We start from the raw sequence: 18,897 nt of genomic DNA on the forward strand, positions 1-18,897 counted from the left end.
GGAAAACTACTAAGCAGCAAAATCACAAAACTGAAAATTAAATAACAGGATTGTTAGAAGATAAATTCAATGTAAATCAGTTATTCCTTTATGCTAGAGTAGTAAGACTAACACAGAGAAAATAAATAAGACTAACATAGAAAAATAAAAAAACACAGGAAACAAATGGGGTATAGGGTCAAGAAAAAACAATGATATAAATATCCATGACAGAATGTCAAGGAGAAAAGCACAGTGGAAAAAGGACAGATATCAGCGAAGGACAGAAACTGATTGACATTTCTTAACGTTTTAAGCTTTTAATCTCTCTTCCTAAAATTCATTTATTAATAGTACACGTACCAAGTCATAAAATACTTTTAATACTGTGAACATTTGGGAGCTCCAAGGTAAATATGGTGAGAGAATCACAGAAAATAGACTTTTCCCAAATATAAATGAGGGAAAAAAAATTAAAACTAGAAAAAAATCAGTCAGTAGAAAGAAACAAGAAGAGGGTCACAAACTACTGGCATAAACTTTTTAAACAGTTTTTTAAAAAGACAAGACCCTACAAAAATATATTCTTCACTTCTTAAAACTGTTCATTAACGACCCTTGCCTCCCAATCTGGACAGAGGAAAACTGAGGGGTTATTCTTATCTTTTCATCCTACTGAGGGTGAGGTAAGGTCATGAGGGAGGTTCACAGTGGAAGTTAAGTGGTAAGGAAAAGCAGGTGGGAAAGGAAACAGTAAACCCAGCACTCTCTGAAAGAACTAATACTCTGGGGCAACACTGTCCAACAGAGACTTCTGTGATAAAGGAAACATTTTATATTGCACATTCGAATACAGTAGGACCCAGCCTCACATGACTACTGAACACTCGATATGAGCCCAGTGCAACTGAGGCAGTGATTTTCAATTTCAGTTAATTTAAACAGCCACATATAGCTAGCAGTGATTGCATTGGACAGCAGAATTCTTGGGTTAAACAATAAATGAACAAGAACAACTTACAGGTCAAGTGCATTTCTTCAAAGGAATATACTAGGTGCTATCAATGACAGTACAGGTCATTTAAGAAAGTTCCAAAAGCTCAATTTTCCTAAAAATGACATTAATCTCTGTTGAGACTGAATTTACTACTTCACAAGTTATTCCTTTCCCAAAATGCCCTAAGGCTACGAAAACAAAAAAGAATAAGGCATAATCCTTTATGTTAGAGTAATAAGCACACAATAATAAGTAATAATCCCTTATGATTATACAGTGGAAGTGAGAAATAGATTTAAGGGACTAGATCTGACAGAGTGCCTAATGAACTATGGACGGAAGTTCATGACACTGTACAGGAGACAGGGATCAAGACTATCCCCATGGAAAAGAAATGCAAAAAAGCAAAATGGCTGTGTGAGGAGGACTTAGAAATATCTGTGAAAAGAAGGGAAGTGAAAAGCAAAGGAGAAAAGGAAAGATACACCCATTTGAATGCAGAGTTTCAAAGAATAGCAAGGAGAGATAAGAAAGCCTTCCTCAGTGACCAATGCAAAGAAATAGTGGAAAACGATAATGGGAAAGACCAGAGATCTCTTCAAGAAAATTAGAGATACCAAGAGAACATTTCATGCAAAGATGGGCATAATAAAGGACACAAATAGTATGGACCTAACAGAAGCAGAAGATATTAAGAAGAGGTGGCAAGAATACACAGAAAAACTATACAAAAAAAAATCTTCACTACCCAGATAATCACGATGGTGTGGTCACTCAACTAGAGCCACATATCCTAGAATGTGAAGTCAAGTGGGCCTTAGGAAGCATCACTACGAACAAAGCTAGTGGAGGTGATGGAATTCCAGTTGAGCTATTTCAAATCCTGGAAGATGATGCTGTGAAAGTGCTGCACTCAATATGCCAGCAAATTTGGAAAACTCAGGTAGCCACAGGACTGGAAAGGGTCAGTTTTTGTTCCAATCCCAAAGAAAGGCAATGCCAAAGAGTGCTCAAACTACTGCACAATTGCACTCATCTCACACGCTAGTAAAGTCATGCTCAAAATTCTCCAAGCCAGGTTTCAGCAATACGTGAACCATGAACTTCCAGATGTTCAAGCAGGTTTTAGAAAAGGCAGAGGAACCAGAGATCAAATTGCCAACATCCGCTGGATCATGGAAAAAACAAGAGAGTTCCAGAAAAACATCTATTTCTGCTTTATTGACTATGCCAAAGCCTTTGACTGTGTGGATCACAATAAACTGTGGAAAATTCTGAAAGAGATGGGAATACCAGACCACCCGACCTGCCTCTTGAGAAACCTGTATGCAGGTCAGGAAGCAACAGTTAGAACTGGACATGGAACAACAGACTGGTTCCAAATAGGAAAAGAAGTCCGTCAAGGCTGTATATTGTCACCCTGCTTATTTAAATTACATGCAGAGTACATCGTGAGAAACGCTGGGCTGGAGGAAGCACAAGCTGGAATCAAGACTGCTGGGAGAAATATCAATAACCTCAGATATGCAGATGACACCACCCTTATGGCAGAAAGTGAAGAACAACTAAAGAGCCTCTTGATGAATGTGAAAGAGGAGAGTGAAAAGGTTGGCTTAAAGCTCAACATTCAGAAAACGAAGATCATGGCATCCGGTCCCATCACTTCATGGGAAATAGATGGGGAAACAATGGAAACAGTGGCTGACTTTATTTTTCTGCGCTCCAAAATCACTGCAGATGGTGACTGCAGCCATGAAATTAAAAAACACTTACTCCTTGGAAGGAAAGTCATGACCAACCTAGACAGCATACTAAAAAGCAGAGATGTTACTTTGCCAACAAAGGTCCGTCTAGTCAAGGTTATGGTTTTTCCAGTGGTCATGTACAGATGTGAGAGCTGGACTATAAAGAAAGCTGATAGCCGAAGAATTGATGCTTTTGAACTGTGGTGTTGGAGAAGGCTCTTGAGAGTCCATTGTACTGCAAGGAGATCCAACCAGTCCATCCTAAAGGAGATCAGTCCTGGGTGAAGCCAAAATTCCAATATTTTGGCCACCTGATGCGAAGAGCTGACTCATTTGAAAAGAACCTGATGCTGGGAAAGATTGAGGGCAGCAGGAGAAGGGGATGACAGAGGATGAGATGGTTGGATGGCATCACCGACTCGATGGACATGGGTTTGGGTGGACTTCAGGAGTTGGTGATGGACAGGGAGGCCTGGCGTGTGCAGTTCATGGGGTCGCAAACAGTCGGACACGACTGAGCAACTGAATAAGCACAGAATAAAATAACCCACAATCAGACTGAAACTGAGAGGAAGAAACAAATGGTCTTTGGATATGGTAGGACAGAATGAAGAAGTCACACCATATCAGAACGAACAAAATGTCTGTACCAGCACTTCCCAAGTAGCTGCAACAGGAAAAGAGCGTAATTACTGTGCAATACATTCATGGCACAAAAGGAAAAAAGTACAAAAGACAAAATTATTCTGTAAAAAAATTCTCCATATATCAAAAGAAATTCTCTAGCAAGTTAGTAAGAATGTGAACTCAAAAATACACACAAAACCCTCACATATTCAAATCACAGAATAAAGGAAAGAGTGAAACCTGAGTAAACTTAAAAATGAAAGCAATATCATTACCAAATTAAGTAAAAATTATAAGTAACAGACTTTCAGGTCACTGAAAATCAAATTACTAACACGCACACAAAAGACTGGAGATATATGAATGCAAATTAAAAGGCAAACATTAAAGCAATTATTTAAAGAGGTGACAGACACAGCAGACAAAAGATTATAAAAAGAAAAATTTGTATTCCTGAAGCATATAACTGACAAGGAGTAGGAAAAGAAGTTTGGCCATCAAATTAAAAAACTGATACATAAAAAGACAATTCCCTAAAATATAGGAAGAAGTGAATATACAGAGCATATAGAATGATCTACACCAAAGATGCAACCTTGCTAATCCTCTAAATATTTTAAGAAAAACAAGCAAAAACCATCTTTTTGAGGATTCAAACAAACAAAAAATCGAGTTACCTGCAGAGAAGAAAAATCTGTGACTACAGAGCTCTCAGAACGTGTGACCCAACAGTATTACATCTGGCTGAGAAGTCAAGTGTCAAAGTAGCAAGACATGTCAAACACAGAAGACATAAGAGAAGACTGACCCAGGAGTCCAGACATAAGAGAAAACTGACCCAGGAGTCCAGTAAATATCAAGTGTGACAGCAATCCTGCAAAATCCTGAAATTTTATCTCTCATCTACCCATTCTTAAGAAGGTACTGGAGAATGTGCTCCATTCAGGAAGACCAAAAAAGAAGCGTACAGACAGGAAGGCCTAAGAAATAGAGGATTTAACACAGAAGAGAGAAGAAATTAAGTTCCAGAACAACAGCTGTGTAACAAGCCTAGAAAGTAATCAGATTAGAACAGGAGGATACAGAGCCTCCAGGACAACGTCTCCTGGAAGAGTATGAAGTTATTGGAATACTGGATATAGGACAATGGTACTAACTAGAATGTGTTCAGCTATATGTAACAGAAATATCAAGTTACCCATATGGAAAACTTTTTTTTCCAAAATTCCAGAGCGTGGCTTCATCTTCATGCCTGCCAAATGGCTGCTGTACCTGCATTCATCACACATACATTCCAAGAAGAAACAATGAAAAAAAGGCAAAGGGTAAAATAAATACATCAAGTAAGTCTGCCAGGAAAACAATGGCTTTCCTAGAATCTCAGCCAGAATATTTCCACAACCATTTCAATTTCTACAACTGGTTCATACAGCCATTTCTTGACTCCAAGGGAGTCTGAGGAAGTTGGTTATTTTTAACTGCATGTATTGCTACTCTGAACAAAAATCAGGATTCTTTTATTTAAAAAGTGAAGCTGGAGAGTTGTTATTTGGTAGGCAACTAGTATAATCTCAACAACTGCATACAAAATAATATTTGGAGACGATTTAATTTTCTGATGGAGAATGTGGTGTGCTTTGTAATAGTGACATGATAAACTAAGCAATTTCAATTCCAAAGAAGAAAGTGCCAAAGAACATTCAAACTACCAGAAATTGCACTCGTTTCACATGCTAGCACCATATATATATATAATGCTATATATATACACACACACATATATATGCATTATATATAAAGATATATATTATGGATACATACATAATACACAATATATCTTTATATTATATATCCATAATATATATAATATATCCATAATAAATATATCTTTACATATAATACACACATATATGGTGCTATATATATATATACACACACCATATGTATGTGTGTGTGTGTGTATATATATATATATATATTACTTAGAAATGGAGAAAGTTAAATGCACACAAATATGAAAAGGCCTAAAAGAATTTGAAGTATGTGATCCAGGCATGGGAATAAGTGGGATACGAAAATGTTGTTTCTTATAAGCCTTGAAGTATTCTTTTAACCATACACATGTTACTTGAATAAAATTTTAAATGTTTCTTTAGAAAATAAACTGTAAGTTTAAAAACCCAAATAAAAATAAACTATCAACAACAAAAAAAATAAGTAATCTTTAAGATAAATGCTCCATAACCAATGAAGGGAGAGACAGAGACCACATTTCAATATCAGCACGTGGTCCATAGTTTCCCATTAAATTGCACACTGAACCCTTCCTTTCTCAATAGCTGTCTGAAAGAGTGAGCAAAAAACTTTTAAATGTGCATTGTAAAGCATGGATTCTACCCCAGGTCTTCAAGCTTTTGTTTTTTAAAAAATCCACAGGATACCAAGTAAGATTCAAATACAGCCCACTAGTAAAACAAAATACAAAATTTATTTTACAAAGAAAATTAATCTGTAAAGAAAGTTAAAAAAATAATCTCTAACACTCAGGTCCTCTAAAACGGACCTAGATGTGGAGTTTTGAATTTTTTCCCCAAATACCTTTATACTTGCAGAAAATTGCTAATCAAGAAGTACATACATGAACTTTGTGTTCTGATGAGTTCTTATTTTATAGCTACCCTTGAAAAACTTAAGAAACCTATCTTAAAAATACTTCAAACAAAACTGTGAACTTGGAACTTTCTTACACCTATATAAGGTTTTACAATTGAAGTACAGATATAATGGGAGGAAGAAAAGTAAAATTATCACTTTGAATTTCAAAATGGAATATGTATTTCCACCAGAATTTATTATCTGGAATCATATACTAAAAAGTAACTGTGAACAATAGAATTTTAAGTTCTAAACTAGTAAAGTAAAATATTTTGATAATTATTGTAAAACCATCATCATCTCCTAGAGAAACTTCAACTTTAAATTCATAAAATTAAAGACATTCCTATCAGACCCAGTGACATGAGTTTCACTTCAGTCTATAACTAATGCCACAAACATTTTTTAAAAAATCATTCTTAAAATTTACTTAGTGCTTTATAACATTTATTTTTAAAAAATCTATTACTTCTACAAAAGCAACTTTAATCTTAGAGTCTTACATCATTTATACTTTTAGTATTCTCCTACAATAAGCTTGAACAATACAAAGGAAACATTTAAGTAATTTTATATCCTTGAAAATTATACAAAGTTGACCTAGAATTAAAAAAAAAAAAAAGCAGCCACTTGGACTGCAAAGAGTAAGGTAAATTTAAGAAAATAAAAATGCAAATATGCATTTTAGCAGTCCCTTGAATTTATTAACCTAAAAGGTTTAATTTCCATTTTCCTGCATCAGCTGTATTTATAAAATGTCGTGCCCTATAAATATGCTGTTATTTTCTATAGTCAAGCACCCTCTTAACAAATCTTCTCATTAATATGTAAATTTAAAGTCAATCGGTCTTCTCCCTGACAGCCCCATGAATTCCTAGTGCACTGTATAATCGGCTTTGACTTGGCATCCACTATTTATCATCAAAGATGTCAGTTAGAAAAATTATGGAAAATGCACTGCAATTGATATGACTGCAATCTACTTTGTCAACACTTAATTGTTCCGCAAATCATACATTTACATATAAACAGCCTAAATACTGATCTATAATGATCCAAATAAACTAAATTAAAAATCGCTTCTGCCCCTGAAGAAGCTTGTTTGTATATGATGTGTTCATTTGAGGATTTACTAACAAAAAAGCATGTACATCAGTCCATCTCAGAAAGTACTTCTAATTTTCAATTCCTTTAAAAAAAAAAAAAATTTTTTTTTTTTTTTGCTACCCTTCAAGCATATGAACACAAACAAATGTTTTAAAGAATTCAATGAGAAACATAATTTTTCTCTTTGAAAAACAAAGTTAATTATGATTGTTAGCTAATTGTAATGTCTGAGCACTAAGGACTGGGGAGGGGGCTTCAGTATTAGCTTTGACTAGAACAGGGCTTCCATGGTGGCTTAGACAGTAAAGAATTTGCCTCCAATTCAGGAGACCTGGGTTCAATCCCTGGGTCAGGAAGATCCCCTGCAGGAGAGAATGGCAACCCACTCCAGAGTTCTTGCCTGGAGAATTCTATGGACAGAGGAGCCTGGTGGGCTACAGTTCATTGACTTTCAAACAGTCAGAAATTTATTAAAGTGAGCAAAAAATATATTTTAAAAGTCATGAGTGAATACAGGAATGAATTATGAGAAGACTGATTTTTATTTCACCATGTGCTTCAACTGTTTCTATAATTTTAAAAAATACACATGATTATAGTTAGCGACACCCTTACAAATGTTCTCTTTAAGTGGTTTTCTTTCTTTCCATTTCTTAAGCCAAGGAGCCTTTCTCAAAGGAAATCATACATATAGCTGCCTATGAAAGGCAAGCAAAGGTGAAGCTGCTCCATTTGGAATGGTGGCAAGATTCCCAGGAGTAACACTGCCCACCTTCCCCTACAACCCCTGTGGTTGCTCCTGAAGCAGTGCTAGCTTTCTGAGGACAGAGCGGCAGAGCTGGCAACTACAAAATCTGTCTACTAACCTACAGAATTTAGAATAACGCCAATGTCAGACTGCAAAGAAGTGGCAAAGAAATGAGGTAGTCCAATTCCAGTGCACCCAGAACAACGATCAGACTTCATCTCATGTTGGTAAAAATTGATGTTCACAGAGTTACACGTGAAAACACAAAGAATGCACTACAGTATCAATTTTTAAAATTATCTGTCAAAAGAGTAAATATACATGGCAGTGTAGATTTTAACTGTTGGGCTTTGTGAACAGCTTTAACAACTAATTTTACCTAAAATAAAATAAAATTCAAGGAACAGAAACACAATTACAAAAACAGATATGTGAAAATCTATTTTCAGAAGGTAAGAAAAATACATTTTTTAAAACTCTAGATTCTACATAATGATAAAGCATGGATCACTTGCATACAGTTACTGAAAATGATTTGATGATGACAGGAAAGTAAAATTAAAAAATTTTAAATAGTGACAACAGCTAGATAAGTAAAATAGCTTAGAATCTTACACAAAAGGGAAAAAATATATATATGAATAGCATTCTGGAAAGTGACTGGCTGAAATCAAACAGATAGCTATAGCTATTAGCAACAAAAAAATCTCTCTTCCAAGTTACCACTGACAGGAAAGGGTCAAGACACTTGCAGCATGGACATGTTGCTTAATCCAGTAAAACTGCCTTCAAAATTTTACTTTGTTCAAAGCTAAAATTTCATCAATCTAAGAGCTCCAGGTGGCATTATACGTTTACATATGAATAGTTTAAAATCTCCTTTGAATTTTAAGTAGAATAACCGAATCACCTTTTAAATATTACAGTTAAGATGAAGTCAATATTACAAATAGCCTTCTGGTTAAAGATAAAATTTTTTAAAATCTTAAATACTTTTTAACAGTAACAATACTTAGTAAATGCAGAAAACACTGAGAAATATTTTAAACATTTAAGCTTCTTAAATGTCTGAAAATTGGATACATCACCTAAAGCAAGAATTATGAACATTTTTCCCTTTTATATGTTTTTCTCTCACTTTAATATTATTTCTAATTAACAAAAGCAATTAGTACTGAACATTCGATTAAAACCTATTCATAAGCTTGTATAAAAACCACTATGACATAATTGGGTGGTATCTGGTCTTTTACTTTCCATTCTGTTTTTAAAATCTGTAATACCGCTTTTTAAAAAGACAAAGAATTATCATTAAGTATAGAATGAATGCAAGTGCTATTTTATAATATTTAGTGATTTCCTTGAACAAGTTAAACTATACCCTTAAATCTTACATATACACTGAGATCTCTATTGCAAACTATGTAATAAGGTTTTCTAGCTTGTTAATGTAATGAAAAAAGTAAGGTATGCTTCTAAAGTTCATCAGCACAAAGAAAACAACTTCACTGTAAGGTATACTTAATTATTAATTTTACTAAATTTCTACCAGCTTAAGGTATACTTAATTATTAATTTTACTAAAGTTCTACCAGCTTAAGTGAAAAAAAAGTAAAACAAACAATCTAGAAATATAAAACTAGGAAAAAGTAGTTGAGTTAAAAAACAATTTACCTGAAACGATGCAAAATTATCTTTGGTATAAATACACATATGTTAAAATCACATTATCTACTTTTACAAGTGAGTGTCTGGAATAGTTGGGTCTCAAAGGTATGAAACTAACAACCAAAACAATCCATGATTTGGCAATGTCACTGTCAACACTTTATCAAGCTGCTGTTCCCAACAAGGGCCTCTTGCCAGTCCTCATACCAAAAGTTTATTCACTATGCCATTAAACACGCATCAATCAGTGCCAAAACAATGAACAATTATCCATGCATTTATACTGGTTTTCTGCTTTCCAAAAGAACATGAAAAAAATTAGTCCTCCTTAAACATGCAGATTTTTATATTTTCCTACTCTTAAATCTTTGTACACATTTTAGAAACCTCATCCATTTTCTTAGTATACTGTGTGAATATAAGATTATTCAACACTTACCTCTTTCCAAGGACTGACAAACTGTGTACGAGCATATCGAGTTAGCATGTGGATTATGACAACCTGTCCCCACTCTTCTACATCAACTAGTAAATTACATAGTTTGCGGTAATTCTTGTGAATGAGATCTATTCTATCTGGGCAAACTTCTTCAAAAGCCATGACAACACTGCCAGCCACCAACTAGAAAAGAAATAAATAGTAACTCATTAAAAAACGTTGTCCTCCCATCAAAGATTCTACAGGGGCATTACAGAGATGCAATCAGTGTTACAGCAATTACTGTAACAATTATTTAAAGTATTCAGTCATTTGACTAATAAAATATTCATGTTTGAAAAACAAATAAATTTTGAAGAGTTACTGCCTGAAAGAATAATATTGATAGCTGAAACATATCTGAAAAGCTAACACTTAGAATCAGAAGTATTAGTATTAGAAATTACATTTCTTATTTCATCAGGTTAAATTTCAATGGACTGTTCATACATGGATTAGACATATTAATTATGGGCAGTTATCATTTTAATCTTTACCAAAACTCTAAAGATGCATTACTCAGTACAATAACAAAGACCATATCATGTCAGTTTAAAATGAGAATGACAATTTCACCATATTGTTCAGTCGCTAAGTCATGTCTGACTCTTTGCAACCTCATGGACTGCAGCATGCCGGGCTTCCCTGTCCTTCCCTATCTCCCGGAATTTGCTCAAATTCATGTCCACTGAGTCAGTGATGCTATCTACGATGAATCTATCTTAAAATGTGTGCTGAACTCATAAATGTCTTTAGAACAAAAACACTTTCAAATCTTACATATTTTAATCAACCTGTTAATTTCTATCAACATAATTTACTTACAAGAAATATTGGCTACAATTTTAGAACATTATTATTATTTATATAATAATATATGTAAGTTGAAATAAGATAGTACCAATAAAAGGAAGCTTTTCTCCAAGACCATTTAATTAAACATAAATGCTGTTTTTGGAATTGTCATGTTTTTGTAAAGTGATGAAATTAAGATTTCTTTAGTATAAAGACACAAGCTAAGCAGAATATATAATAGACAAATACTTCTATGTACCACTGATATGTCTGGAGTTAGCCAACAATACAGTTTTGAAAAAATAAATTAATATCATATTCTTTCTGAACACTAGGGATCTTCATTTTAGTATCTAAAATTTCCCCAATGTCTTAAAATAAGCAATTAAATAGAAATAAAACTTACTGAAATGGTACTTTTTAAAAAATATTAGATACAGTGATATTCATATTTTTATTGTTTGTCCCTCTACTTGGCTGACATTTAGTTTATTAATATGCAACCAACAATACAATCGAAAGAAAACAGCTCAGAATATAGACTTGCTATTATGCTAAACAAGTTTCCAGTCCTGTGGGGATTTTATGAATTACCAATCAGTATAAACGTGAAGCTGCATTTATTGACTCCAGCCCTGCCCAAGTACTGGTGCCTGCTGGTCCCAGCATGTATGCACCTCAATCGAAAAAGCACAGAACTGATTATTTGTGTGAACTAAATAAAAATGTATTATACAAATAATTTTCTATTTGCTATTGATATGGGAAGGAAGTTATGTTTGTGTTTACAACTCCACATTTTGATGTCTTCTGTACAAATCACTCCTCAGTAATAGTATTTCTAAAAGATGAGAACTATTATCATTTAAAAATCTCTTAAAACAACTAAGTTTATAACATCAAACTGTAGAATAACATGGTATTTGTAAAACACTTATATTTACATATATTTTATATATGTCAATCATATTAATTAAGCTATATTTTTTTAACTGGTTAGGGTGTTAAAAGTACAAAAATGAGTAATATCACTTAGAATAAAGTAATATATGAAACCAAAATGAGAATTCAACAAAGTCTGAATTTAAGGAATATTATATAAAATCAAGTTATTTTGCCTAAACCTAGAGATTATTTTTTTCAATTATGTTTAGACACCAAACAATTAAATGGAAAATCAGCTCCCACATGGTACTAAATTTATCAAAACAAGACCTACTGGTATAAAATAGTTCTACAGAATTAACAAACAACATGAAAATTGAAAAAAAAAATTGTTTAAGCTCAGGTAAAGTTTATGGAAACACAAAAGTAACTAGGAAAAATATTATAAAATCATCTTTTTTCTAATGATTTTAGATATTTCATTCATTATTCGGTTTTAACAGTTGACCCCAGCCTAAACACTGCCAGAAGAATTGATAATTCTGGTATATTAAATGTTCAATATTCTATAAAAACTTACAGAATTAAAATAAAATGATCTACTGAGATCTGAAAACCAAAAATATTGGTTTCCCAAAAATAGACAGTCAATTTCCATCTCACTGTGTCAATAGTAGCTTTTTATATAAGGGGAAAAATAAATCACTCCAACGAAACTAGCAATGAGCTCATCAAATTCAAATGCAGTTTTCCATTTATGTATTTTTTATATTAAAGCAATAAACATGGTTCATTTATCTTCCCTTGGTTGCCACGTTTTTCTGTGCTGTTGCTATGAACTTCAGCCATTAGCTGTGCTCCAAGGTAAACTACATGAACCATCAACAAAAGTGACACTCCATCTATGGAGTTCATATTTTCTCCAGATTATCTATGCTAGTTGACAAGCTGGTAATGAAAAAAATCACACTAAGCAAATGGTTCCTCTAATAACAATAAATTTTCTATAAAATTATGAAGGGTACAAAATGTTTCCTTGCATCTATTTTGTCATGAATTCTAATTAACGTTGGAAAAACCTGAGAGTGCTGGGTCATCACAAGAAGTGCATCAAGGTTTGATTGATAATATGGTATAAGTTGGCCAGTGCTGCCAAGATTTTCTTCTCTTAAATTAATGGCCATCCAACCTGCCCTAATCATACAGCCCAAATGATATTCCCCTTCTTATTTCAATTTTCTTGAGGCATGGAAAATGGGAAAGATCAGTCATTTATCTTCTAATAGCTGGATAATAGATCTATCACAATAAAACATCTGCTCAAACTCAGAGGTGTGTTTTTTGCCCACAACAGTGAAGCTTTTACCAACATTAAATCAATAACTTATAAAATGGTGTCTTACCCCCACAGCTTAGCTATGAACTACAGATATATTCATTAAACATCATTTTGTAGCTAAATTAAGGAGAAGAAACTTTGTCACCAAAAAATATAAATAAACAACTCAAATTTTCAGTAGGCACTGATCTCATTTGTTTTCCTAAGAAGCCATTTTCTATTAGAAAGTTAAATGCTACAAAAGGATTTCTTTAAAATTAACCTGAAAGGAAAAGGAAATAAATACCACTTTCCTTTTGAGGTGTTTTAAATAAAAGAAAGAAGGTTCACTACAAAGCTTAAATTGTTCAATAAATATAAATCTCTACATTTTAAAGAAAAACGAGAAAGTGTTATAAATTTTAGAAAGGAATTTACACATCCGAACATTTGGAAACGTTTTCAGTAAAGAAAAGAAGTGTTTAGGATACGCTAAATAGAGAAAATATGATGAAAATGATAAACTAGGAAAACACAATAAATTATATTTAAAAACATAACAGTTGACTGTATAATCAAGCATAAATAAAAATGCTCCCTTAATTGCACTGACATGGTAAGCTCTTATTATATCTTTTAAAATTTATAGATACAGACCCCATCGACTTAGCCTACTGGGCTCCTCCATCCATAGGATTTTCCAGGCAAGAGTACTGGAGTGGGTTGCCATTTCCTTCTCCAGGGCATCTTCCTGACCCAGGAATCGAACCTGGGTCTTCCGTGTTGCAGGCAGACACTTTACCATCTAAGCCACCAGGGAAGCCCAACAGATACCTTTAGACAATAGTTATCTAAGTAATTCTAAATTGTTTTTCTAGTTATATTATCATAACTGTATTCCTAAACCCAAAGTGACTTATTTTGGGGAAAGGACTTTTCATATAACAAATATACGTATTTCTCTAGTAAAAGGGAAAAACAATTCTATTTTAACAGGCCTTTTATTTCTACCTTTTCTTAAAATCAGAATGACACAACTAATTGAAATCTCAATTTCAAGAAAACCTCCCTTTAGACTAAAAGAGCAACAGAAGGTAGATCTCAAAATCAACAAGATTAAATAAAGTTCTTAAACATATCAACACCTTTCAAAATTATATTTATTAGCAGCAACAGCAATGTCATCATCATTATCATCATGTTCCCAAAAAGCTCCTGCTGATAGCAAATAAACTCCTTTTAAAATGTGGAAATAAATTTGGATCATTTAATGAGGAAATTTTAAACAAAAATGATTTAGGTTTTTTATTTTAAATATTAATGCTAACACTATTAATTAGTGGAGAAGAAATATAGCTATATCACTTCAATATATCTGGCAAGAAAAAGTAATAATAAAGATAAGATCCATAAATATATAGAAATGATAATGTTTTCAATCTTTTTACATCAAATTATAAGTATACAAAGGAAAAAATAATCAGAAAACATTCACAAAACATAAATACTTAAATACTGGGTAGACAACCTAAATACTGGGTAGAAAGTTAATGCTACCTGGGGAAATGTGAATCTCTCAACGCAAAGGCAGAGAAAGCAAAAAGATTAAAATCAAAGCTCTAAGCAACACTAAAATACTTTGGAATTACCGAACTTTAATTACATGTAAGTAGAAAATAAGTTCTAAAATCAGAGAGTTATCTGTCACGTATCACAAACCTTACAAAGATCTATGATAGTCTGAAACAACTGCCCAGAATAAAAGCGACGTGAGTTAGAAGTGGGCATAAGAGAGAACTGAAAGCAACAGCAGAGAGAAAGACAGTGAGCCTATGTGTGAAAACACTAAAAAGAGATTCCTGGTCGATCAGAGCAGAAGATGAAAATCAAAACAACTGATGAAAATTATCCACAAAAAAAATCCATGATGAAGCAAACAACTGTCACACAACACTTCAGAATGAATTAATTTGCCTCCAAGAAGCGTTTCAGGATCACATAAATGAACTGAAACTGAAAATCACAAAACAGAAATGAGCAAAAGACAACAGGAAGAAACAGAAGTTGATTGAAACCAGAAAAGAAATAACCAGACATCTTAATTAAATTGCAAAATGCCCCTGGCAGAAAATAGTTGAATAAAAATTTAGGAAGGGGCATTTAAGAAAAGTACAAAAAGAACCAAAAGAAAGTGAGATAAAGAAGTAAAGGCAGCAAAGACGATCCAACTTAGAGAAAACTGAAATCTCTGAAGAAAAGTTAACAGCTGAACAGAATTAATATTTAAAACTTAACAACAACGCTTTGCCAGAAATAACATAAATTCTAAATCTATATCGTAAAAAGCTTCACTGGGTACTAGGAAAAAAACTGACCTTGACACACCAGACAAAACTAAAAGATAAAGAGAAAATCCTCAGGGTCAGCATCTCGCTAAATACACACACATTACAGGCATTTCCTTTAAACTGAAACAAGGCAAGGATGCTCACTATCTCCACCATTACTGAACACTGTACTAAAGTTATACACCAATATAATTAATTATGACAAGAAAAATTAGAGTCATAGGTATCAGAAAAGAGAAAGAAAAGTTATCTCTATTTGCAAATGATATGATTTATTTTCTGGAATGAAACAATAGAGGTTGAAAGATAAAACTAAATCAAACAATAAAAGAATTCAGTAAAGAAGCAAAATATAAAGTCACCATACAGAAAATCAAGCTTTCTTCTATACCAATGTAACAAGTTCAACCATACAATGTTAATGCAATTTCGATTTACAACAGCATTCAAAGAAGTAAGGCTAATGATAAACATAATTCTAAACCAACATTTAAGTCAATTAGTAGTCACCACCTCACCACTCTTCAGAGTACACGCTAGCAATCTGAAACAATACTTTACCTGCATTCCAGGACTGAGTAAGTAAGTGAATGTGTAGTGGATAATGTAAGTCACATTTCTTAATGCTGGAAAGGAAGTTACAAATATTGACACTGGAAAACCGTGTGCTTCTGCTCTGAAATTACAGAATTCAGTATAAACTACTCCTGTTTCACATGGAGAGAAAATAGATATAGGTTCTTTTCTAATTTAAAAAAAAAAAAAAACATATCCTATACATACTTTAGGACAAGCAGTACCTCACAAATGACAAGACAGTCAAAGCTCCCAAAGGACCTATCTACCTATGAACAGAGCATGACACACACCATTTGGGAAGTAAAACATTGAAAATAATAGTAAATACCTAATTACCTTCACCAAGAATATAGCAAATTAATTCTCACAATTATTCAACAAATATTAAATATTAATTAACAAGTACAATATTTTTTCTACTGTATTTTGGAAATAAATACAAAATACAGGGTCAGAACCCAAAAACAGACATTCTAAATTTACAAAGAAAGTGTATTCTTTATATCCCTTTTTAAGTCGTTTATTTCTTATTAATCTCCTTTTATGGTGTCAGGCACTGTGCTGAGGATTTTATATACAATAACCTTCTCAACACAAACAAAAACTTTATAGATTGGAAATTATAAGGCCTAAAAATTTGGAAGCTGAAATTTATGAAGGCTTAATACATAGCTATTGTTCAGTCTCTTAAGTCGTGTCGGACTCTTTTGGGACTCCATGGACTACAGCCTGCCAGGCTCCTCTATCCATGGGATTTTCCAGGTAACAATACTGCAGTGGGTTGTTATTTCCTTCTCCAGGGGAGAAGGGGATGTTCTCCACTTTTCTAGGGGAACTTCCCGACCCAGGGATCAAACCCGCCTTTCCTGCACTGCAGGTGGATTCATTACCTCTGAGCCACCAGGGAAGCCCCTAATATATAGCTAATATAAGTGGTAAAACTTCAGGCTCTAATACAATTCTGTTTAATTCCAAAGAAGGGATTTGTGACCTATGACATGCTACATCTTGTTTGAGAAGACATGCACATATTATATACGGAGGTTTCATTTCTAGGCCAAGAAACTAATTTCTTTAGCTTATTGTGTAGCGGAAATCATGGCAAACTACCTTAAAATAAAGGATCTGTTTCTTACAGATCTTAGTATTCTTCACAGTACTTGGCAAAAGTCTTCAACACAGAAGAAACTAAATTTTTTTTTATTATTACCAAAATCAAGTTATCCACAATATCAATAATATTGATTTCGTATTTGGGTCTACAAGGATATAACAAGTATGCCATACAAAAGACAAAAAAGGAATCAAATTTCTTTTCTTTGTCTTCATTATGCCAACAATACAGAAGAAATAAAGATTCCTGCTACATTATTGACTAAAATTTGCTGTCTAGTCTCCAAGTACAGTCTCAGGTAAATACAGTATTTTCAAAAATACACAGTGAAAAAGATCACTAAAAGAGTTATCATATACAACATATACACTGGTTATTAAAAAAAGTGAAGGGGGAATAACAAACAAAAAAAGACATGAGACATAGAAAAACATAATGGCAGCTATAAATCAACTACATTATAGTAAGAATTAATGTCAATGGATTAAACCATCTATACAAAAAGCATACGTAGTCAGACCTGAGTAAATATCAAGATCCAACTTTATATAGACCTCAGGAGACACACATTAGATTTAAAAATACCAACAGGTTGAGAGTAAAAAGAAGGAAAAAGATATATCACGTAAACAGCAACTGTAAGAAAGTTGTAGGGACAAAGTAGAATTTTAAAATTGTTATGAGAGATTGAGACATTTTATAATGCCAAAAGGAAGGTAAAAACAATTATAAGTACACTCTGCTTATTTAACTTATATGCCAAGTACATCATGAGAAAACCTGGGCTGGAGGAAGCACAAGCTGGAATCAAGATTGCCGGGAGAAATATCAATAACCTCAATAAGCAGATGATACCACCCTTATGGCAGAAAGTGAAGAACTAAAGAGCCTCTTGATGAAAGTGAAAGAGGAGAGTGAAAAAGTTGGCTTAAAGCTCAACATTCAGAAAACTAAGATCATGGCATCTGGTCCCATCACTTCATGGCAAATAGATGGGGAAACAGTGGGTGACTATTTTTCTGGGCTCCAAAATCACTGCAGATGGTGATTGCAGCCATGAAATTAAAAGACGCTTACTCCTTGGAAGGAAAGTTATGACCAAACTAGACAGCACATTAAAAAGCAGAGACATCACTTTGCCAACAAAGGTCCGTCTAGTCAAGGCTATGGTTTTTCCAGTAGTCATGTATGGATGTGAGAGTTGGACTGTGAAGAAAGCTGAGCGCCAAAGAATTGATGCTTTTGAACTGTGGTGTTGGAGAAGACTCTAGAGAGTCCCTTGGACTGCAAGGAGATCCAACTAGTCCATTCTAAAGGAGATCAGTCCTGGGTGTTCATTGGAGGGACTGATGTTGAAGCTGAAACTCCAATATTTTGGCCACCTGATGCAAAGAGATGACTCACTGGAAAAGATCCTGATGCTGGGAAAGACTGAGGACAGGAGGAGAAGGAGACGACAGAGGATGAGATGGTTGGATGGCATCACCAATTCGATGGACATGGGTTTGGGTAGACTCCAGCAGTTAGTGGTGGACAGGGAGACCTGGCATGCTGCAGTTCATGGGGTTGCAAAGAGTCTGACACAACTGAGCGACTGAACTGAACTGATGAACCAAATATCAGAGTTCCTAAATATACAAAGTAAGCAGGGACAGAACTGACAGCTCTATAGCTAACAGTAGACTTCAATATTCTACTTTTAATGAGCCACAAGAAGGAAGATCAACAAAGAACAGAAGACTTGAACAACACTATAAACCAATTAGACCCAACAGACATCTACAGAACACGCCACCCAAAAGCCAGCAGAATATACATTCCTCTCAAATAGACACTGAGCATTCTCTAGGACAG

General features: G+C 33.8%; 1 protein-coding gene across 2 annotated transcripts in view; it reads right to left on the reverse strand.

Moving 5' to 3' along the window:
- Positions 1-18,897, reverse strand: part of AP3B1 (adaptor related protein complex 3 subunit beta 1) — a 251,388-nt gene that overhangs the window by 165,697 nt on the left and 66,794 nt on the right. Inside the window, exon 7 of one of the 2 annotated variants that reach the window (XM_055437121.2) lies at positions 9,966-10,148. The exons of the other annotated variant lie outside the window; for it this stretch is intronic. Coding sequence (XP_055293096.1) covers positions 9,966-10,148 — 183 coding nt within the window. The remainder of the gene's footprint in view (positions 1-9,965; positions 10,149-18,897) is intronic. 2 annotated transcript variants of the gene reach the window in all.

The sequence above is a fragment of the Moschus berezovskii genome, chromosome 9 (assembly GCF_049115385.1).
Source record: "Moschus berezovskii isolate FMDL1 chromosome 9, NW_MosBer_1.0, whole genome shotgun sequence".
NCBI classification, from domain to species: domain Eukaryota; kingdom Metazoa; phylum Chordata; class Mammalia; order Artiodactyla; family Moschidae; genus Moschus; species Moschus berezovskii.